This window comes from Podarcis pityusensis (assembly GCF_964106645.2).
Source record: "Podarcis pityusensis genome assembly, chromosome: 8".
In the NCBI taxonomy this organism is placed as follows: Eukaryota; Metazoa; Chordata; class Lepidosauria; order Squamata; family Lacertidae; genus Podarcis; species Podarcis pityusensis.
In genome coordinates, this window is record NC_138033.1 from 79,339,089 (window position 1) to 79,361,612 (window position 22,524).

Sequence of the window (22,524 nt, forward strand, 5' to 3'; positions counted from 1 at the left end):
CTGGCCCATGGGGTCACGAAGAGTCGGACACGACTAAACGACTAAACAACAACAACAACCAAATAGTTGGAAGGGACCACAAGGATCATCAAGTCCCGGGAATGCGGGAATCTTTCATCCAAAACGGGACTTGAACCCACAGCCCTGAGATTCAGAGTCTCATTCTCAGATCTGAATAAAGATCTGATCTGAATAGAAACATAGGAACCTGCCTTATCCCAAGCCAGACCTTTGGACCAACTGCTTCAGTGTTTCCCACACTGGCTGGCAGCATCTTTGTACAATTTCCATCGGCAGCTGTCCCTGGAGGTGCTGGGGGGGTTGGACCTGGAACCTTCCCCACTCCAAACAGCTGCCCTGACCTGCTCCTGCTACCTTAATGTCCCTCTGCGCTGGGAAAAGAGATATGTACCGGGTGCCATGCAGGTCCAAGGCTGAACAGTGCCCTTGGACGCTCCTGCAATAGCTAGGAACCAGCCCACTTGGAGACGGTGTGGGTGGTATTTAAAGGCTCTGCCACTCATTCTCACTCTCCCAGACAGTCGGTCGCTCGCGCCACAATGTGGAGGTTCTTCGTCCCATTCCTGTTGGCAGCTGAGGGTAAAGTCCACACCCCGCATGCAACCTAGAAGCCCACCTCCTCAATTCACCTGAGACCACCACCATGCCTGTAGTCATTTTTCATACTGGGCCTCCCCCCGCTTGGTGGACTGTGGTCTTGAGGGTATAACGTAGCAGTATAATGCAGAATCCCCTGTTTGCTTTGAGAGCAGAAATGCGGGGAAACGCGTCTGCTTTGGCCCTGATTCCAGGGGTTTGGAGCCAGTTGCAAAGCTAGCATCGGGGTAAGGTAAAGGGTAAAGGGACCCCTGACCATTAGGTCCAGTTGTGACAGACTCTGGGGTTGCGGCGCTCATCTCGCTTTATTGGCCGAGGGAGCCAGCGTACAGCTTCCGGGTCATGTGGCCAGCAGGACTAAGCCGCTTCTGGCGAACCAGAGCAGCGCACGGAAACGCCGTTTACCTTCCCGCTGGAGCGGTATCTATTTATCTACTTGCACTTTGACGTGCTTTCGAACTGCTAGGTGGGCAGGAGCAGGCACCAAGCAACGGGAGCTCAACTGCTGACCTTCTGATCGGCAAGTCCTAGGGTCTGTGGTTTAACCCACAGCGCCACCCGCGTCCCTTAGCATCGGGGTATTTGAGGCCTAATCTGGAGCCACCCTGGCTTCAGACCCTCCAAGTGTCCCTATTTTCCAGGGACAGTCCTGGATTTACAGAAGCCGTCCCGGTTTCTGACACAATCCCGGAATGTCCCCCTTTTCCTGTCCTTATTTTCATCGGAGAAATGTCAGAGGATATGGAGTTATCTGACCCCCAATAGGGAAGGGGGTTTCCTTTGGGGTGTTTTTTTTAAAGTTTAACGTTTTATCATGTTTTTATATCTATGTTGGGAGCCGCCCAGGGTGGCTGGGGCAACTAGGTCAGATGGGCGGAGTATAAATAGGAAAAAATTTATAGAATAGGATGTCCCTATTTTCATCAGAGAAATGTTGGAGGGCATGTGGGTTGCCTTCCCCGCCTTGCAGACAATCGCAGGGAAAGTGAAATCTGCAGGAAGATTTGGGTAATTTCCATCAATGACCCCCCCCAACGCAAACTGCCTTTCTCTCTTTCATCAGTCTATGGCTGCGGACAACCTTCTTATGCCCCCACGGGGAGAGTTGTGAACGGCGAGGATGCTGTGCCGTACAGCTGGCCCTGGCAAGTAAGTACCTCCATGGGGGGGGGAGCATTGCCTAGTGGTGTCATCTCACCTTAGTGTTCTAGGTGCGCAGCCTGGGAGTCATTTTGGACTCACAGCTGTCCATGGAGGCGCAGGTCAATTCTGTATCCAGGGCAGCTGTTTATCAGCTCCATCTGGTACACAGGCTGAGACCCTACCTGCCTGCAGACTGTCTCGCCAGAGTGGTGCATGCTCTGGTTATCTCCCGCTTGAACTACTGCAATGCGCTCTATGTGGGGCTACCTTTGAAGGTGACCCAGAAACTACAACTAATCCAGAATGCAGCAGCTAGACTGGTGACTGGGGGAGGCCGCCAAGACCACATAACACCGGTCTTGAAAGACCTACATTGGCTCCCAGTACATTTCCGAGCACAATTCAAAGTGTTGGTGTTGACCTTTAAAGCCCTAAACGGCATTGGCCCAGTATACCTGAAGGAGCGTCTCCACCCCCATCGTTCTGCCCGGACGCTGAGGTCCAGCGCCAAGGGCCTTCTGGCGGTTCCCTCATTGCGAGAAGCAAAGCTACAGGGAACCAGGCAGAGGGCCTTCTCGGTAGTGGCGCCCGCCCTGTGGAACGCCCTCCCATCAGATGTCAAAGAAATAAACAACTACCTGACATTCAGAAGACATCTTAAGGCCGCCCTGTTCAGGGAAGTTTTTAATGTATGACATATTAGTGTATTTTTGGTCTTTGTTGAAGCTGCCCAGTGTGGCTGGGGAAACCCAGCCAGATGGACAGGGTACAAATAATAAATTATTATTATTATTCTTGACCTGGGAAAGCGGAAGGCTGACGGGAGCAATTGGGGGGGGGGCACTGGGGAAACTCCCCTATGAGGAACAACTAACAGGTTGGGAGACTTTTCATTTTAGCTGTGGTCACATCCGCATAAAGTTCAAAGTTTCTTCCCGTTGTTATCCACACAACCATCTTGTGAGGTAGGCCAGGCTGAGAGAGAAAGCGATTGGCCCAGGGTCACTCCAGTGAGCTTCATGACCGAGTGGAGATTTAAATCCGGGGTTCTGAAGTCCTCGTCCAGCCTTCTTAACTGCTATCACACACACCGACAGACTGGAATCACCCACCATCCCAGACCTCTTGAGAAGGTGTGGGGAGCCTTTGGCTAACCAGATATGGCTGAACTACAACTCCCATCATCCCTGTTGGAGGCAGAATCGGTTCACGCTCCGAGTGGACTCAGCACGTGCCCCCTGGCACATGCCCCCACCCCATAGCTGTCAACTTACAGATTTGAAAATAAGGGACCAGCAGCCTCAAAAATAAGGGACCAGCAGCCAAAATAAGGGATTTTAGTCAACCAGCTCCCGAGCCAAAGGCAGAAAGCCCAGCCAGCCCAGCAGCCAAACGAAGCCTCAAGCGGTGGTTCCCACAGCACAGCAACCCGGCAAAGGGGATGCAGCAAGGAAAACCACCGTCACCTCTCTGCTGGGAAGCGCTGAGCGAAGGCGAGTCCCCAGGCAACGCAGCCAATTTGATCGGCACAAGGCATGCAAGCTCCACCTCCCAGTCGTTCTTAGACTCCTTATTGGGTGAACAACGCAGCCAAGCAACACAGTTGGAGCCTCCCTCCTCCCTGGTCGGCAGGAAGGGAGGGAGAGGAGCTGCTTCCTTTGAAACCCGGGAAATTTAAGGGACATCATCAATAAGGGACAGCAGCGGGACACGGCGCTGGGATAAGGGACTTTCCCGCCAAATAAGGGACGGTTGACAGCTATGCCCCACCCAAGCACAACACTTGCCCTGTTCCGGGCACTGGTAACCCATGATACACCACTGGCTGGGGCTGCTGGGGGATGCAGTTCAGCAACAACTGGACAGCTGCCCCTGTTCTTGAGGAAAGGAGCGGGAAAGGGCTAGGAAAGTCCTTTCAGGAAAAAATGTTGAAATATACATTTATTAAGAAACCAGAGGCCTTTCTTCTTGGAATAACAGGTTTGGAATTGCCCAAGAAAGATGTTAAATTATTTTTGTATGCCACAACGGCCACCCGAATATTACTTGCTAAAAATTGGAAAACACAAGCACTACCAACAGTGGAAGATTGGCAGATGAAGATGATGGACTTTTTGGAGCTAGCTGACCTGACTGGAAGAATCCGCGACCAGAAAGAAGAGGATTTTCAAGAGGACTGGAGGAAATTTAAGGACTATTTGAATAAATATTGTAATAGAAAAAATTAGAAATTACTTGAAAGAAACAAATAGGCCTAGGATTAAACTAAGTTATAATTAAATAAATGGGATTTAGAATGTTAAGAAAAGTGAATAAGATGGACTATAATTGGAAACTGTTTTAGTTTAACAATGATATTGGAAAGCTGTTATTTTTAATTACAAGGAAACTCAGAAGGGAGGGATTTGAGGAAGTCAACCAAGATGTTTAAAAGGTTGGATTTGTGAAGAATTAAGTTTGTTGTTATTGTTTATCTGTTTATTGTTCCCTTTTTCTTTTTCTTTTTCTTCTTCTTCTTCTTCTTTTTTCTTTTTCTTTTTCTGTTTTTGTGTATCATTTTGCTTTGTGGTTTGTGTTATCATTGTGGAAAATCTAATAAAAATTTTATTTATTTATTTTAAAAAAAGGAAAGTCCTTTCAGGTGGGGAGCAAAGGAGAAGACCTCCCAGCCTGGCCAGATCTCAGCTCCTCCATCATCTACGCTCTCTTCTACAGGTCTCCCTGCAATACGAAAGCGGAGGACAATTCCACCACACCTGCGGAGGGACACTCATCGATGCCAACTGGGTCATGACGGCCGGACATTGCATCTCGTAAGTGCGGTCTCTCTCAAGGCGTGCCGGAGCCAAGCACTGAGCACACCCATGAAACGGGGGTAGGAACCCGGGGGCCATGTGGGCAATCAACGAAGGGCCACATGGACTGCTAGGAGGGCCTAGCAGGCAGGGTAATGGATTTGACGCATACCTTGCTACCTTGAGACCACACGGGCAATCACCCGAGAGTCACACAGCAGCGGGGGGCAGCGTCAGAGGGGAAAGCGAGTGAAGGAGCAGGTATATTTCTTTAAAATTTGGATTGTAGAGTTGGAAGGGACCCTGAAGATCATCGAGTCCATCCCCCTGCAATGCAGGAATGTGCAGCTGTCTAGGACCTGTGCACTTGGTGTTATCAGCGCCATGCTCTAACCAACTGAGCTATGCTGAAACATTTACAGTGGTATCTTGGTTCTCAAATGCCTTGGTACTCAAATGTCTTGGTTCTCAAACGCCTTGGTTCCCAAACGCCGAAAACCCGGAAGTAAGTGTTCCGGTTTTCAAACGTTTTTCGGAAGCCAAACGTCCAATGTAGTGGTTGGCTATTGTTTCCGGGGTTCTTGCGCCAATCAGAAGCTGCGCCTTGGTTTTCAAACATTTTGGAAGTCAAAGGGACTTTCGGAATGGATTAAGTTTGGCGCTTTTGTTTTTTATTTTAATTTTAATCATCTACAATGCTGTCTTACTTATTTTATAGTACAGTACGTTGATAATTATTATTATGGGACGCAGGTGGCACTGTGGTCTAAACCGATCAGGGCTTGCCAATCAGGTCGGCGGTTCGAATCCCTACAACAGGGTGAGCTCCTGTTGCTCAGTCCCTGCTCCTGCCAACCTAGCAGTTCGAAAGCACCTTAAAGTGCAAGTAGATAAATAGGTACCGCTCCAGCAGGAAGGTGAACAGTGTTTCCGTGCACTGCTCTTGTTCGCCAGAAGCAGCTTAGTCATGCTGGCCACATGACCTGGAAGCTGTCTGCAGACAAACGCCGGCTCCCTCGGCCAGTAAAGTGAGATGAGCGCCGCAACCCCATAGTCGGCCACGACTGGACTTAACATTCGGGGTCCCTTTACCTTTTTACATTAATTATTGCTTTCATTTTGTGGATCAGAGGTCTCGTTAGATAGTAAATATCATGTTAAATGACTCTTTTGGGGGTTGTTTTTAAAAGTACAGAACGGATTAATCCGTTTTGCATTACTTTCTATGGGAAAGCGCGCCTTGGTTTGGGAACGCTTTGGTTTTGAAACTGACTTCCGGAACAAATTAAGTTTGAGAGCCAAGGTCCCACTGTAATTCATAAAATCTGATTGTATAAAATGTCTCACAATGGCTTACAAAGTAGATAAAACGATAACATTTTACAAAAACAAGCAGAAATAATTTTAAAACGTCAGAAAGGTTTTAAAAAATAGACTTAAGATCAGATTAAGACTCACACTGACTTTCCAAAAGGGCTTGTCTAAACCAGAGTGTTTTTGGCAGACGCTGAAAAGAGTACCACAAAGGCGCCGGCTTGATCTTCAATAGGCAGGGAGTTCCTACAGTGAACTACATTCCAGCCACACAAAAGCCAGAGGGTTTTTAATGCACCTCTCTCTTCTCAGACCATCCCGCAAATACAAGGTGGTTCTGGGTGAGTACGACCGGAGCAAAGAGGAAGGTCCAGAGCAGCACATCCTGGTGAACTCAGAGGACATCTATGTGCACCCCGGCTGGAACGGCAACTGCGTGGCTTGTGGGTAAGCTGGAGGAGAAGGGCACTTATCTTTTTTCCTATATGAAAATGATATACTGTTGGTATTTAACACCAAGTAAAATTGCTAATTTTTATGGGTGGTGCTGTGGTCTAAACCACAGAGCCTAGGACTTGCCGATCAGAAGGTCGGCGGTTCGAATCCCCGCAACGCAGTGAGCTCCTGTTGCTCGGTCCCTGCTCCTGCCAGCCTAGCAGTTCGAAATCACGTCAAAGTGCAAGTAGATAAATAGGTGCCCCTCCAGCGGGAAGGTAAACGGCGTTTCTGTGCACTGCTCTGGTTCGTCATGCTGGCCACATGACCCGGAAAAACTGTCTGCGGACAAACGCCGGCTCCCTCGGCCAGTAAAGCGAGATGAGGGCCGCAACGCCAGAGTCATTCACGACTGGAGCTAACGGTCAGGGGTCCCTTTACCTTTACCTAAAATTGCTAAAATGTACAAAACAAGTTCAAATTTGTGTCGGGAATGCAAAGAGAAGGAAGGTACTTTTTAATCATTTTATTGTTTTCTTTAATTCATTATACCGTATTTTTCGCTCTATAAGATGCACCAGACCATAAGACGCACCTAGTTTTTGGAGGAGGAAAACAAGAAAAAAAATATTCTGAATCCCAGAAGCCAGAACCAGCAAGAGGGATCGCTGCACAGCGAAAGCAGCGATCCCTCTTGCTGTTCTGGCTTCTGGGATAGCTGCGCAGCCTGCATGCGCTCCATAAGACGCACACACATTTCCCCTTACTTTTTAGGAGGGGAAAAGTGAGTCTTATAGAGCAAAAAATACGGTGTATCATTTCCCAGGAAGCCTTTAGCCGTGTACATGGCCACCACATATGGTAAACAGTACCCTCCTTACCTTTGCATTTCAAACACAAAACCTCCTCCGCCTCCTCTTTCAGGGATGACATCGCCTTGTTGAAGCTTTCTCGCAGCGCAGAGCTCAACGACAAAGTGCAGCTGGGGTGCATCCCGCCCTCGGGAGACCTGCTCCCCAATGGATCCCCCTGCTACATCAGCGGCTGGGGGCGCCTCTACAGTACGTGACCTTATTTATTTACTTGTTGCATTTCTCTCCCCCTTTTTTTGAACCTCTGAGGAACTCCAGGGGGGCAAATGTGGTACTCCAACTTCCTGTTTTATTCCTACAACAACCTTGCAAGGTAGGTTAGGCTGAGAGCAGAGGCATAGGAAGGTCAGGTGGTACCTGGTGTGGAAAATTTCTTGCCACCCCCCCCCCCACATTGATTTTTATTTCATTTTTTTCCTGCAAAAATGGTTTTACATTATTTCATATTTTCTTACAAAGGAATAATAATAATAATAAACTTTTATTTATATCCTGTCCTCCCCAGCCAAAGTCGGGCTCAGGGCGGCTAACATCAGATACATAACATTGGTATAAAATCAAACAACTATTAAATTACCTCCTAAAAACATGTCAAAATCAAGTTAAAGTCTAATTAGATGGCTTTCCGCTGGGTTAGGGTTGGGAACAGTAAGCGCTCCACTGAATTTAAATTTCAGCCTTCCCGACATAGGAAAACAGGCAAGTAAACAGCTATTTTCGTGGAGGAGGGTCAAGATATTAACCGATATGCATGAAATTTCATATATAGATATATAATCCCTAGTGTAGTAAGATAAGACCTTTGGAGCAGGCTTTTTTTTTTAAAGTGTTTTATGAACCACCCTAGTAGGGCAGTAATTGTTCCTTGATAATTTGTCACCCCCTCCATAATGGAACCTGAAACTGTTCTTAATCTGAAGCACCACTTTAACTAATGGGGCCTCCTGCTGCCACTGCGCCGCCGGAGCACGATTTCTGTTCTCATCCTGAAGCAAAGTTCTTAACCAGAGGTACTATTTCTGGGTTAGCGGAATCTGTAACCTGAAGCGTCTGTAACCCGAGGTACCACTGTATTTCCCAAAACCCCTTCCCTTCTCTTACAGCTGGCGGGCCACTCCCCTCCATCCTTCAGCAAGCCCTGCTCCCGTCGGTGGATTACGCCCACTGCAGCCAGCCGGACTGGTGGAGCTACACCGTGAAGGAGACGATGGTCTGCGCCGGGGGAGACATCCGGTCTGGCTGCAACGTCAGTAAACCGCAAAGAAGGGGCTGGCACTGTATAAGGGACCAGTGGTGCTATTGCCCCAGAGGATGCTGCGCGATGGAGCCCCATCTCCAGCTATCCTGGGGGCAAGACAGTGGAAGGCAGAAAGGGCTGGTCGTAGAACTATAGTATTGTAGAGTTGGAAGGGACCCTGGGGGGCTCGAACCACCAGCCTTCTGGTTAGCCGCTACTGAGCCACTAGTGTTCCCAAGGAGGGAAATGATTTCCATAGGAGGATGCCTTTTTCAGATTGTTTAAGGAAACATTAAGGGACGCGGGTGGCACTGTGGGTTAAACCACAGAGCCTAGGACTTGCCAATCAGAAGGTCGGCGGTTCGAATCCCCGCGACGGGGTGAGCTCCTGTGGCTTGGTCCCTGCTCCTGCCAACCTAGCAGTTCGAAAGCAAGTCAAAGTGCAAGTAGATAAATAGGTACCGCTCCGGTGGGAAGGTAAACGGCGTTCCTGTGTGCTGCTCTGGTTCGCCAGAAGAGGCTTAGTCATGCTGGCCACATGACCCGGAAGCTGTACGCCGGCTCCCTCGGCCAATAAAGCGAGATGAGCGCCGCAACCCCAGGGTCAGTCACGACTGGACCTAATGGTCAGGGGTCCCTTTACCTTTTAAGGAAACATTCTAGTATATAGTACAGGCATGTCCAACCGGTTGATCGCGATCGTGGGGTGTCCCTAGCCAATCCCAGTCAATCGTGTGATCCTGATCGACAGGCCCAAAAATAAAATAAATAATAATAATAATAAATCTCGACAACTTTGGGGCTTTCTCCCCCAACTTTGCTGATGGCCCCCCACAAAAAGCTCAACAACTTTGGTCAATCCAACGGGTAGATCACTGCCAGTTCTTTTTATAGTGGGAGTAGATCACAGTCTCTTGTGAGCTGGCCACGCCTGATATAGTATATTATACTATAATATTATGGTACGATGAACTCATGAGCAGGATTTGAGCTACAAGCAACAGAAGGAATTAGATTATAATATTGTGGTTCTGATTTGATAGATAGAAGACAGGGTGCAGCAGAAGGGGTAAAACAACAAGTCCGTGGAGAACGGGGTGGGAAGTCGAGAAAAATAAAAGACGAAATTGTGTTTTGACTGCATGTGTTAAAAATGTTGAAACTTAATGAAATATAATTGGGGCGGGGGAGGAAGGAAGGATTTCCAGAGGAGGCACTGCCTATAGGAAACGGGCATACTATTTATTTAACAGCACGTTATTTCCCCTAAAGAATGCAGGGAACTGTAGTTAAGGCTGCTGGGAATTGCAGCACTGCAAGGGGGAAACTACGGTTCCCAGGATCCTTTTGCGGCAGGGGGGATCTGTGTGCTTTGCAATGTACGGTAAGGATGCAAAGCCAGTCTTTTGCACAAGAACGCAGCAAAGGGTCTTGCGGCACTTTGAACCAGGAGCAGGGAACCCCTTCTCAACTGGGGGGTGCCACATTCCCTTCTGGGCAACTTCCTGGGGGTGCCCTGTGCCATTGGTGGGTGTGACCAGAGGCAAAGGTGGGCGGAGCAATAAAGGTCAGATTTACTTTTGAACTCTAGCATTGTAGAGTTGGAAGGGACCCTCATGGGTCATCTAGTCCAACCCCCTGTGGGGCAGCAATTGCACCCAAGACTCATTTCTACAGGGACTGATTGATTCATTTGGCATTATTCATTTTGCAATCTTCAGCTCGTGGGTGGTATATAAATTTAATAGATAGTATACAAGTTCTAATGATCTACCCTACTGCAGAGCTACAGACCTCGCCAATTACTGCCCGGGGAGCAGCTTTCTTTTAAAAAAATTTTTTTTAATGATTTATGCCTTTCAGATTTATACATTTCACTAATTTTACAATCATTTTAACATTTCCCAACTGACAATAAAATATAAAATATTGATAGATGCAAAAGAAAGAGGTTTTTCCCTGCAGGATATAAAACTATACTATGAGGCAGCCTGTCTTTGCTGGTTGAAGGAATGGATGACATTACAGAATTCATGTATTCTAGACTTGGAAGGTCGTGACAATATTTTTGGTTGGCATGCATATTTATGGTATGAAAAGGCGAAAGTTCATAAAGGATTTACAAATCATATAATTGGGGGGGGATGTATAGAGTATGGGATAAATGCAATAATTTATTCGAGTCAAAAGCACCACTTTGGCTCTCATCGTTGGAAGCTGTAGCGGTAAAGGAAAAGAATATGATAGAAGGGTGGACAACTTACAGAAATTTATTAAAACAAGAGGGAGGAGAATATAAATTAAAAGGCTTTATTTATTTTTTCAATTTTTTTTATTAATTTTCCAAATTTATAACAAATATAACACAACACAAACTAACAAAACATATTAAAAAACAAAACAAACAAACATATAAAACTTCTTGCTATTAAAAATCCAAATTACTTTTCATTGTTAAGTGACTTCCTCGAATCCTTCCTAACTGATTTTCATTAAATCTCATTTTAGCAATTTTCCAATATCCACTTTCTAATAAAATTAACTTATTCAAATTACTAACTTCCTTTCTTCTCATAATATTCTCAATCCATAGTATTATACCATTCAACATACTTTAATCCTAAACCAATTTAGTACTTGCAAGTATTTCCAATTATATTATATTATAATATTTAGCTAAATATTCCTTAAATTTCTTCCAATCTTCTTGATGTTCCTCCTCTTTCTGATCGTGGATTCTTCCAGTAATAAATTAAAAGACTTTAAGAAATTATCAGGGAAGTTAACAACATGGATCTAATATCATCATTTGAACGGGGTGCAGCTTCTGAGATCCTTTTCACACCTTGCCTATTATTTCAGGGTGACTCCGGAGGCCCCCTCAACTGTCGGGCTGCTGATGGGAGGTGGTACGTCCACGGGGTGACGAGTTTCGTCTCTGCCTGGGGGTGCAACACCTTGAAGAAGCCCACCGTCTTCACCCGTGTCTCTGCTTTCAACAACTGGATTGAAGAGGTAGGTCCTGCATGCAAGGGATCTGGCGGGGCACCAGATCGTTCTTTTACAAATAATTATAATTAATTGCTTCGACTGGAGGTAGAGGGGAGAACTTGGAGGTCTGCCAGGGCTTTGGCAGGTCATTGGGTGACTCCCTGTTTGAAATCAAAGGTGGAATTTTACATCAGAAGAGTTGAGAACAAAGAAAAAGACCTCTCCAGAGTAACTCCGAGTCAACAAAGGAGATCAGGAATAATTAATATGGACATCATATTTGAGAAAGGAATAATCGGTGGAAATTAAAACCTCACACAGGAAGAAGAAACGAGAACTTCATTTGCGAATTTACAAATTACTATATGTGTTGATAAAAGGGACACGGGTGGCACTGTGGGTTAAACCACAGAGCCTAGGACTTGCCGATCAGAAGGTCGGCGGTTCGAATCCCCGCAACGGGGTGAGCTCCCGTTGCTCGGTCCCTGCTCCTGCCAACCTAGCAGTTTGAAAGCACGTCAAAGTGCAAGCAGATAAATAGGTACCGCTCTGGCGGGAAGGTAAACGGCGTTTCCGTGTGCTGCTCTGGTTTGCCAGAAGCGGCTTAGTCATGCTGGCCACATGACCCAGAAGCTGTACGCCAGCTCCCTTGGCCAATAAAGCGAGATGAGCGCCGCAACCCCAGAGTCGGCCACGACTGGAGCTAATGGTCAGGGGTCCCTTTACCTTTATATGTGTTGCTGCGAATTGAAGTTAATCATTGTAGCTGTGGAATAAGGGGTTTTATCAAGAATGGGTTGTATTTAGTTTGAGCAATAATGTGGAGGCAGAATTAAAAGGAATCGGACCCTGAAGTACAGCACATGGGAAGCCACCCCAAATTTATAATTGGCTATGTAATTGATTTGGTTTCCTAATAAGCCAATGGCCAATTTAGTCCTGTATCTGGTCCTCACAGTGGCCAGCCACCATGCACTTAAAGCACATGGTTCCCCACCCCAATAATCCTGGGAACCATAGTTTAAGGATGCCAGGAACTGTAGTTCGCTGGGTTCTTTTTGGGGAAGCCCCATGCTTTAAGCATATGGCGTGGATCTGCCCAAAGATCTCTGGCACATTTCCTAACACTGCAACTCTCTTTAAGAGTTTGGGTGTAATCTTCGACACCTCCCTTTCCATGGAGGCGCAGATTGCAGCTATAACAAAGGCGGCATTTTTCCATCTCCGCCAAGCTAAGCAGTTGGCTCCTTACCTCTCTCGCCCTGACCTAGCCACTGTGATCCACGCAACCGTCACCTCCAGACTGGATTATTGTAACTCGCTCTACTTGGGGCTGCCCTTGAGACTGACCCAGAAACTCCAGCAGGTGCAGAATGCTGCAGCGAGACTCCTTACGAGGTCTTCGCTGCGAGATCACATTCACCCGGTGCTATACCAGCTGCACTGGCTCCCGGTGGAGTACAGGATCAGGTTTAAGGTGCTGGTTTTAACCTTTAAAGCCCTATACGGCCTAGGACCCTCGTACCTACGGGACCGCCTCTCCTGGTGTGCCCCACAGAGAAACTTACGATCTTCAAATAAAAACATCTTGAAGGTCCCAGGCCACAGAGAAGTTAGGCTGGCCTCAACTAGAGCCAGGGCTTTTTCGGCTGTGGCTCCGATCTGGTGGAACACTCTGTCACAAGAGACCAGGGCCCTGCAGGACTTGACATCTTTCCGCAGGGCCTGCAAGACAGAGCTGTTCTACCAGGCCTTTGGCAAGGGCACAGCCTGACTCCCTCCCTCAGCAATCTTCACGGAGCTCTGGCCCAATGGTTGCCAGTGGCTTAAATTAATTACTGTATTTTTCGCTTTATAGGACGCATTTTTTCCCCTTCAAAAATGAAGGGGAAATGTGTGTGCGTCCTATGGAGCGAAGACGCCATAGCCCCGCGACCCTCTCCCGGCTGGAGAGGTGACGCGCAGCTATGGCAGGAGCCTCTCCGCTGCGCCTTTCCGCTGCTCCCTGACCTGCTCTTTGGGGCTAGTGGTGGGCTTCCCCCCGCCAGCCCCAAAGAGCAGGTCGAAAGGAACCTGAAGCCTGGAGAGCAAGAGGGGTCAGTGCACACCGACCCCTCTCGCTCTCCAGGCTTCCAAGGTAGCCGCCTGAACGCACCTTAAACGGCACCTTGTTTTAGAGCGGGAAAACAAGAGGGGGAAAGTTCTCCCCCTCTCTGTGCAGCGCCTCCTGCCGCTTCACTGAAGGGGTGCTGGGCAGAGAGGGGGAGAATTTTTTTTTCTTGTTCTCCCCCCTCTAAAACAAAGTGCGTCCTATTGTCCAGTGCGTCCTATGGTGTGAAAAATATGGTAATTTTATAATGAATGATTTTAGAATGTTGTTTATGCTGTACTTTTGTTCTGTTTTATTGTTGTTAGCCGCCCTGAGCCCGGCTTCGGCTGGGGAGGGCGGGATATAAATAAAATTTATTATTATTATTATTATTATTATTATTATTATTATTATTATTATTTTCCCTTGCAGACCATTTCCAGCCATTAATGTCAAGCAGCAGCAACTGCAGCCGAATCCCTTCCTTGCTGGATTCTTCAGAATAAAAATTTAAAGATGCACTCACCTGCCTACCATCTCTTTCTCTCTCTCTCACCTTTGTTGCTTCTCTGGGCCAGCCCTACTGTTAGGCAAGTGAAATATACTAGGAGTCGAGAGTGGATTTCATGCTCTTTATTCAGCTCATAGTAGTGAGGAGGAATGGAAGTTCCCCCAGAATGTCTGCTTTATATACATGATTTACACAATGGGCCCCACGTGATTGGCTAATTCTGGGATTCTCCTGTAGGCCAATCAGGTTGCAGATTCACTTCCACCTGGAGCTGAATTGGGTAGTTCCTGTGGACCAATCAGACTGCTGCATTCTGGATCCTATTGTTCTAGGACCAATCAGACTGCTGCATTCTGAATCCTTTTGTTCTAGGACCAATCAGACTGCTGCATTTTGGACCCTATTCAACTCAGTACATAACAGCAAGGCAAGCTGCTTCAGGCAGCAAATTCTGGGGGTGACGCACTGGATCACAGAGCTTTCCTACAATTTGCTGAGTTAGTCTCAAGCCACCCTGTGGTGCTTTGGAAGAACGATTCAGCTTCCAGCCCCGTCACCTTCAGCAGAGATGGGTTTAGGGGCGCACAATTGCTTTGCTGACATTGGGTGCCGCAACAATGACTTAGAAAGGAACACAAGAGGCGGGAGGGGGGGGCAAAGTTTGGTGTATTACAGGATGCTGCTGGAATTTGAAAGCCCAAAGTCCATCCATGCCTTCTGCACAAGGAGTGGGGAATGGGGGGGGGGGGTCAGGCGCATCTTGTCCTTCCCTTCAGCTGGGAAAATGTCTGACAGTCACTGAGGCAGAGGGTGGTCCATCAGGATAAGTGAGGGCACCACCAACCCCAATGTGCCCTCTGCCAGCCCTCACTGGCCCGCCCGAAAACACATAACTTCCCCCGAAGAGTTGCAGGAACTGCATCTACCCCTGCACCAAGCTACAATTCCCAGCACCCTTAAAGGTAAAGGGACCCCTGACCGTTAAGTTCAGTTGTGGACTACTCTGGGGTTGCGGCGCTCATCTCGCTTTATTGGCCAAGGGAGCCGGTGTACAGCTTCTGGGTCATGTGGCCAGCATGACTAAGCCGCTTCTGGCAAACCAGAGCAGCGCACGGAAACGCCGTTTACCTTCCCGTCGGAGTGGTACCTATTTATCTACTTGCACTTTGACGTGCTTTCAAACTGCTAGGTTGGCAGGAGCAGGGACCGAGCAATGGGAGCTCACCCTGTTGCAGGGATTTGAACTGTCAACCTTCTGATCGGCAAGCCCTAGGCTCTGTGGTTTAGACCATAGCGCCACCTGCAACCCTCTACCCTTAACAAACAATAATTCCCAATATTTGAGGCGGTGGATGTGGTTTAAATGTGTGCTTTAAATGGGATGTGGGTGGTGCTGTGGTCTAAACCACTGATCCTCTTGAGCTTGCTAATCAGAAGGTCAGCGGTTCGAATCCCCGCAACAGAGTGAGTTCCTGTTGCTCTGTACCAGCTCCTGCCAACCTAGCAGTTCGAAAGCACGCCAGTGCAAGTAGATAAATAGGTACAGCTGTGGCAGGAAGGTAAACAGCATTTCTGTGCACTCTGGTTTCCATCACGGTGTCGCATTGTGCCAGAAGTGGTTGAGTCCTGCTGACCACATGACCCGGAAAGCTGTCTGCGGACAAACGCCAGCTCCCTCAGCCTGAAAGCAAGATGAGTGTGCAACCTCATAGTAGCCTTTCTGGACTTAACCGCCTAGGGGTCCTTTACCTTTAAAATGTGTGCAGAATGCATTTTAAATGTATGGTTTGGACCTGTACCTAGCATTGCCCTTGCATAACTGCCCAGGAAGGAGGAGGATGCCTGGGTGGGGCAGGGGTTATGGCAGATGAGAAATGGCCATTCTCAGATACAGTGGTACCTCTGGATGTGAATGGGATCCGTTCCGGAGCCCCGTTCGCATCCTGAAGCGAACATAAGACACGATTGCTCGTCTGCGCGTGCGTGGGTCGCAATTTGCCGCTTCTGCGCATACTCGTGACGTCATTTTGACCGTCTGCGCATGCGCGCGCGGTGAAACCCGGAAGTAACGCACTCCGTTACTTCCGGGTCGCTGCAGCGCGCAACCCAAAAATACTTTTCCCCAAGCTACTTCAACCCGAGGTATGACTGTACAGTGGTACCTTGGTTCTCAAACTTAATCCGTTCCTGAAGTCCGTTCCAAAACCAAAGCGCGCTTTCCCATTAGAAAGTAATGCAAAAATGGATTAATCCATTCCAGACTTTTAAAAACAACCCCCAAAACAGCCATTTAACATGAATTTTACTATCTAACGAGACCATTGATCCATAAAATGAAAGCAATAATCAATGTACTGTACTATAAAATAAGACAGTATTGCAGATGATAAAAAGTTAAAATTAATTCCCCCCCCCCTTACCTGCACTGATGATAGTCATTGTTTGGAGGGGGCGCTTTTATCCATTTCCGCAGTCACTCCATCAATCAATCAGTAGCTGAACTGGGTTCCACACAGTCACAAAAACAAATGAACTGGAAAAGCCTCAAAAACAAAAACGCAAAATAAACAGCAAAAACAAAAGCGCCACACTTAATCCTTTCCGGAAGTCCGTTTGACTTCTGAAATGTTCAAAAACCAAGGCAAAGCTTCTGAGTGGTGCAGGCGCTCCAGAAACAATAGCCTACAGCCGCGTCAGACGTTTGGCTCCTGAAAAACATTCGAAAACTGAAACACTTGCTTCTGAGTTTTCAGCGTTTGGGAACCAAGGCGTTTGAGAACCAAGGTACCACTGTTCACTGAAGATTCCTGCACAATATCAACAGGCAGGACGTTCCTTCCAAGACAACAATGCCCATTTACACCACAAAGAACTCATAACCCACCTGCTCTCAGCAGCCAGAAACACCATAACCAGACACTGGAGAGACGTGTCAGGAGTAAGCATGGACCAATGGTACCAAATAGTATGGGAAACAGCCCTACTAGAAAAATTAACTAATAAACTGAAACTGTCACGGGGACAAACAGAAGAAGACGCCTTCACCCCGGTATGGCTCCCCTTTATCACATACACATCCCAACAGGACAATGAAAATAATCCACCAACAGCATACAAATCAATATGGCTAACCTGATCCAAAACACCCACCCACCTCATTCACACACAAAAATAAAGATCACCACAGCCAATCACAAGCAAACAATCACACCCTAGGCCAACCCCAACCTCTCTCACCACCAAAGGAACACAAGTGAACAACACAAGCAACGCTGACACCAAACTCTACATACATTAAACATAATAGAAACACCACCACCCGACCCCACCCCCATCCATCTTCCCTCTCTCCACCCCCCCTTTCTTTTTTCTTTTTTTTTTCTTCTCCCCCAATGCCTCAACAAATGAAACGGATTTGTAAAAATGTTACATGAAAAAAAAAAAATACGAGGCACTACACTTCCGTAAAACAAGAAAATCCTTAATAAAATATTTTTTAAAAAAACAAAAAAAAAAACCAGGCAGGACGTTCCAAAGCACCCTAAAAGCTTGAGTTCTGACAAATGTGGAATAAGGTGGCAGGTTCAATTGCTGGCAGCAGCTCTAGGTAGGGCTGGGAGAGACTACCTGCCAGAAGCCCTGCAGAGCCACTGCAAGTCAGTGTGGACAATACTGAGCGATGATAATTTTATTATTTATAATAATAATAATAATAATAATAACAACAACAACAACAACAATTTATTATTCATACCCCGCCCATCAGGCGGGGTTTCCCCAGGCACTCTGGGTGGCTCCCAACAAAATATTAAAATACAATAGTCTATTAAACACTAAAAGTTTCCTAAAACAGGGCTGCCTTCAGATGTCTTCTAAAAGTCTGGTAGTTGTTTTTCTCTTTGACATCTGGTGGGAGGGCATTTCACAGGGTAGGTGCCACTACCGAGAAGGCCCTCTGCCTGGTTCCCTGTAACTTGGCTTCTCACAGCGAGGGAATCACCAGAAGGCCCTCGGTGCTTGACCTCAGTGTCTGGGTAGAATGATGAGGGTGGAGACGCTCCTTCAGGTATACTGGGCTGAGGCCGTTTAGGGCTTTAAAGGTCAACACCAACACTTTGAATTGTGCTCGGAAACGTACTGGGAGCCAATGTAGGTCTTTCAAGACCGGTGTTATGTGGTCTTGGCGGCCGCTCCCAGTCACCAGTCTAGCCACCGCATTCTGGATTAGTTGTAGTTTCCGGGTCACCTTCAAAGGTAGCCCCACGTAGAGCGCATTGCAGTAGTCCCAGCGGGAGATAACCAGAGTATGCACCACTCTGGGGAGACAGTCCGGGGGCAGTTAGGGTCTCAGCCTGCGTACCAGATGGAGCTGATAAACAGCTGCCCTGGACACAGAATTGACCTGCACCTCCATGGACAGCTGTGAGTTCAGAATGACTCCCAGGCTGCGCACCTGGTCCTTCAGGGGCACAGTTACCCCATTCAGGATCAGGGAGTCCTCCACACCCGTCTGCCTCCTGTCCCCCCAAAACAGTATTTCTGTCTTGTCAGGATTCAACCTCAAAGCTAGATGGCCCAAGGGTCAGACTCAGCATAAGGCAGTTTATTTTGCTCCAGTTTAAATTTGCCCTTTATCTGAGCGGCAGAATCTTACTTTATTTTTAATGAGAGCCTGTAACTCCATGGCCGAACCCCTACTTTACACACAGAAGACCCGGTAAGATGTTAAGTCCGTAATGATTCACCGGGCAAGAGATTTTGGATATAATATACAGTTGGCAGCATAAGAATGATTTGAAATTTACAGCGTGCTACACGCTGGAAGAAAATTACACAAAGGTGATGTGCCGTTGGTACTTAACACCCAGTAGGTTAGCGATAATGTGTAGCACCAATTCGAATGTATGTTGGAACTGCAAAAATTGTAAAATTGTAAAAAGATAAAGGAATTATGGGAAATGATATATAATGAATTAAAGCAAATGTTCAAAATAACATTTGTTAAAAGACCAGAAGCCTTTCTCTTAGGAATTCTAGGTGCAGAGCTACCGAAAGATTTGAGAAAACTATTTATGTCCGCTGCTACGGCTGCAATGATGCTGCTTTGCCCAGCGGTAGAAATCGGAGAAGACGCCAAGAAATCGGGTCCTCCCTTAAAGAGGGCACGTGTTGCGGCGGGACCTGGCAACCTAACCCTGTGTTGTGGGTGGGTACGTTTGGATAGCCACAATACCCGATTGGTAGGTCCCTTGATGGAGGGTTCAATCAAGCCAATGGGATGCAGGCTAAATGGATCAAGGGACCTATTTACAGTGGTACCTCAGGTTACATACGCTTCAGGTTACATACGCTTCAGGTTACAGACACCGCTAACCCAGAAAGAGTGCTTCAGGTTAAGAACTTTGCTTCAGGATAAGAACAGAAATCATGCTCTGGAGGTCCCATTAGCTAAAGTGGTACCTCAGGTTAAGAACAGTTTCAGGTTAAGAACGGACCTCCAGAACGAATTAAGTACTTAACCTGAGGTACCCATGCACGTGACCCAGAGCTTCCTCTTTTGGTTCGTGCATCAGAACACCCACCCACCATTCCCTATATTTAGGGCTTGTGTGTGTGACCTTGCTACGCCGTCGTGTGTCGTCTGTCGTTGGGACAGGGGCACGGCAGGAATTTTCCCTACTTTGGCTGATTGGCTGTTGCCATTTGGATTTCGCCTGACGCGTAGCAAATCGTCACAACTTGTAAGGTTGCAGATAGGCTCTGGTTCAGGTGATAGGGATGGGAGAACGCTCTCGCCATCCCTATGTGAAGGGTATTCCATTAAAGGAATCCACAGGACAACCCTGTGATGGGGTTGTGCCCATGCCTGAGTCCAGGGGGGCATTTGGGTGGCGGAGATAGCCTGCTCCCGGCTTTCGGCTTATCCAGGTGTTCACCCTAGGCTGACCTAGGCTGGTGCCCTGGGTCAGCGCTACCTGCAAGGGTGCAGGGGGCTAGTTGAACCAGAGCCTATGTGTTAAGTTGTGGATGAACATATCAGATAACACAGTGATTCTTCAGACAGCTCTTGTTTATTCACAGACCCAGGACAGGACAGAACTGAAGGGTTCAACTAGCCTGCTTATATAGAGTTCCACTACAACGCAACAGTAACAACTTTCTGAAAATATCCAATCACTGAATGTCACTTTCAATTCCTTATTTGCATATGTGGACCTGAGTGAAAACTATCTACAGTATCCCCCTGCTGTCCCAGGGTGAGAACTTTAGTACATAACACTATGCAACCAGTCACTTGCTGTAATCAATAAAGCTGTGGCCTAAATTCTGCCAAAAACCAAAGCAAAATTTGAGTCTTGTGTGAATTTATTCAAGGGGGAGGTTGAAAGGTCTCAACACGCAAAAGCAGACTGGCAGATGAAAGTATTAGAATATGCAGAGATGGTGAGACTGACGGGGAAAATCAGAAATCAGGACTATCGAAACTTCAATAGGGAATGGGACAAATAGAAGCTGTACTTAAAAGAACACTGTAATCACTTGAGCTCTTTGGCAGGCTTTCAACAACTCCTGCAGAGACTTTGGAGCACTTTAATCCGGAGAAATTATGATATACACTTGATTTATCAAGGACCCACGGAGGGGAGGAGGGAAGTCCTAAGATGCAGAAGAATCTTGTTTAAATTTGAAATTTTAATTTTTTTAATGTGAGATTTGTTTTGTAAAACCAATAAAAACCATTAAAAAATAAATACATGCAGCTGACCCTGGGCCTTTCGTAGACACCGCAGAGGGCACACTCCCATGAATGATTTAGAACCAGTATGCTCATTTCCCACCCGGGTTAGAAGGAAAACCCAAAGAGTTTCCAAAGAGAGAGGGCGAAAATTATCTGCATATCATTTTCCCCAGCCTGCAGCCAGCAGGCCATCAATCAAGGTCTTGCATCCAGCCTTGGCCTTCCCCTGGCTTTTATCGGCACATTGAGAACGTGGCGGTTGGGTTGGCGGTGGGGTTTAGTCCTTGTGCAAAAACGTCTCTTTTTGAACAAGGGTTAATTGTTAACAGATTCCAGCTGCCCCAGACACCTTTTCTCCTTCTCAAGGGTGTTTCACCTTCGTGGAAAAATAATTTTTAATTTTTTCCAGCTCTTACGACAGAAGGAGGGATCTTGGATTCCCACGCTCCTGCCACTGGGGGCTTATTTTCCGCCCGAGAATGCCAACGTTGTAGATGAGCAGAAATCATGAACTGTTCTTCTCACTTTTTTTTCTAAAATGGTATTGCCAAAATAAGTCTTTTTTTTTTTTTTACCAACCAGAAACAACTCCTTAAAAGACTTGCTGCGAGAGGGAGGTTTCAGTACAAAGGGGCTTGTCTAATTTTAATTATTATATTTTATTATATATATTTTATTATTATTATATTATATTATATTATATTATATTATATTATATTATTATAGGGACCACAAGTGTCATCTAGTCCAACCCGCTGCAATTCCCGAATTACTGCTTTAAATGTCTTTATTACATATTTAAAGTGCTTTTTTCTGGGGGTACGCAGAGGTGTGCACACCCCTAAACATTTTGTGAATCTTTGTACAGTGGTACATCGGTTTACAAACTTAATCCGTTCCGGAAGTCCATTCTTAAACCGAAATCATTCTTATACCGAGGCACACTTTCCCTAATGAGGCCTCCTGCCACCGGTGCCCTTCCACTGTTCGAATTCCGTTCTTAGACTGAGGTAAAGTTTGCAAACCAGGACACTACTTCCAGTTTTGCGGAGTTTGTAAACCGAATAGTTCATAAACAGGGCTTTTCTTAAACCGAGGTACCACTGTACTTTTGTCCATTTACTGTATTTATTTTCCCCGATTTGAACTATAAATTGGTGTTCTTCTTGAGTCAAAATGAGAGTACCGCTAAACATTTTTTAAAGCATTGCATATTTACAGTATCATGTCTATATCCCAGCTTCTATCCCCCAGGGAGCTCAAAGCAGCAGACATAGTTCTCCTCCACCCAATTTGCCAGGTCACCCAGCGAGTTTCATGACCAAGTAGGGATTTGACCCCTGGTCTCTCCTAGTCCAACCCTTACACCACTACACCACACTGTCTCTCAATTTCTTTCAGGAATATATTCCAAGGAGTAGGGGGCCACCACACAAAAGTCCTGATTCCAGCATCACTGCAGGGACGCTGACTAGATGGCCCTTGGGGTTCTTTTTGAACTCTGCAGTTCTACGATTCCTCACCCCAAGAGCAGGTAGATTTTTTCCCTTCAACTGCCTGGCTGACGTTCCCTCAAATGGCCTTGGTTGCTGGCAATGAGAGAGTTCAACACCTGTGCGGGGCACCCAAACTTCCTGGTGCTGATAAGGAGGGGTATTAAAAGTTTCGCAGCGCCACTAAGCAACTCCCAGTCAAGATGCTCGTGCTGTTGATACCCGTTCTGTTGGTGGCTGGTGGTAAGAATCTCTTTCTCCCTCTCTCTCTCTTTTACCATCATCAT

The 22,524-nt window shown here is 46.9% G+C and overlaps 2 protein-coding genes across 2 annotated transcripts in view; both read left to right on the top strand.

Moving 5' to 3' along the window:
* The first annotated feature begins 543 nt into the window (after positions 1–543).
* On the top strand, positions 544–13,997 carry CELA3B (chymotrypsin like elastase 3B). The gene is made up of 8 exons (XM_081018013.1): positions 544–600; positions 1,682–1,767; positions 4,477–4,574; positions 6,183–6,317; positions 7,230–7,366; positions 8,281–8,423; positions 11,277–11,429; positions 13,927–13,997. Exons 1-8 carry the CDS (start codon positions 561–563, stop codon positions 13,942–13,944), a joined length of 810 nt encoding a protein of 269 aa, XP_080874139.1. The 5' UTR covers positions 544–560; the 3' UTR covers positions 13,945–13,997.
* LOC308484058 (proproteinase E-like) overlaps positions 13,944–22,524 on the top strand; it is a gene marked incomplete at its 5' end in the record, with an annotated part of 28,585 nt that continues 20,004 nt past the window's right edge. Inside the window, 2 exons of the mRNA XM_081018544.1 lie at positions 13,944–13,956; positions 14,419–14,502. Coding sequence (XP_080874670.1) covers positions 13,944–13,956; positions 14,419–14,502 — 97 coding nt within the window. The remainder of the gene's footprint in view (positions 13,957–14,418; positions 14,503–22,524) is intronic.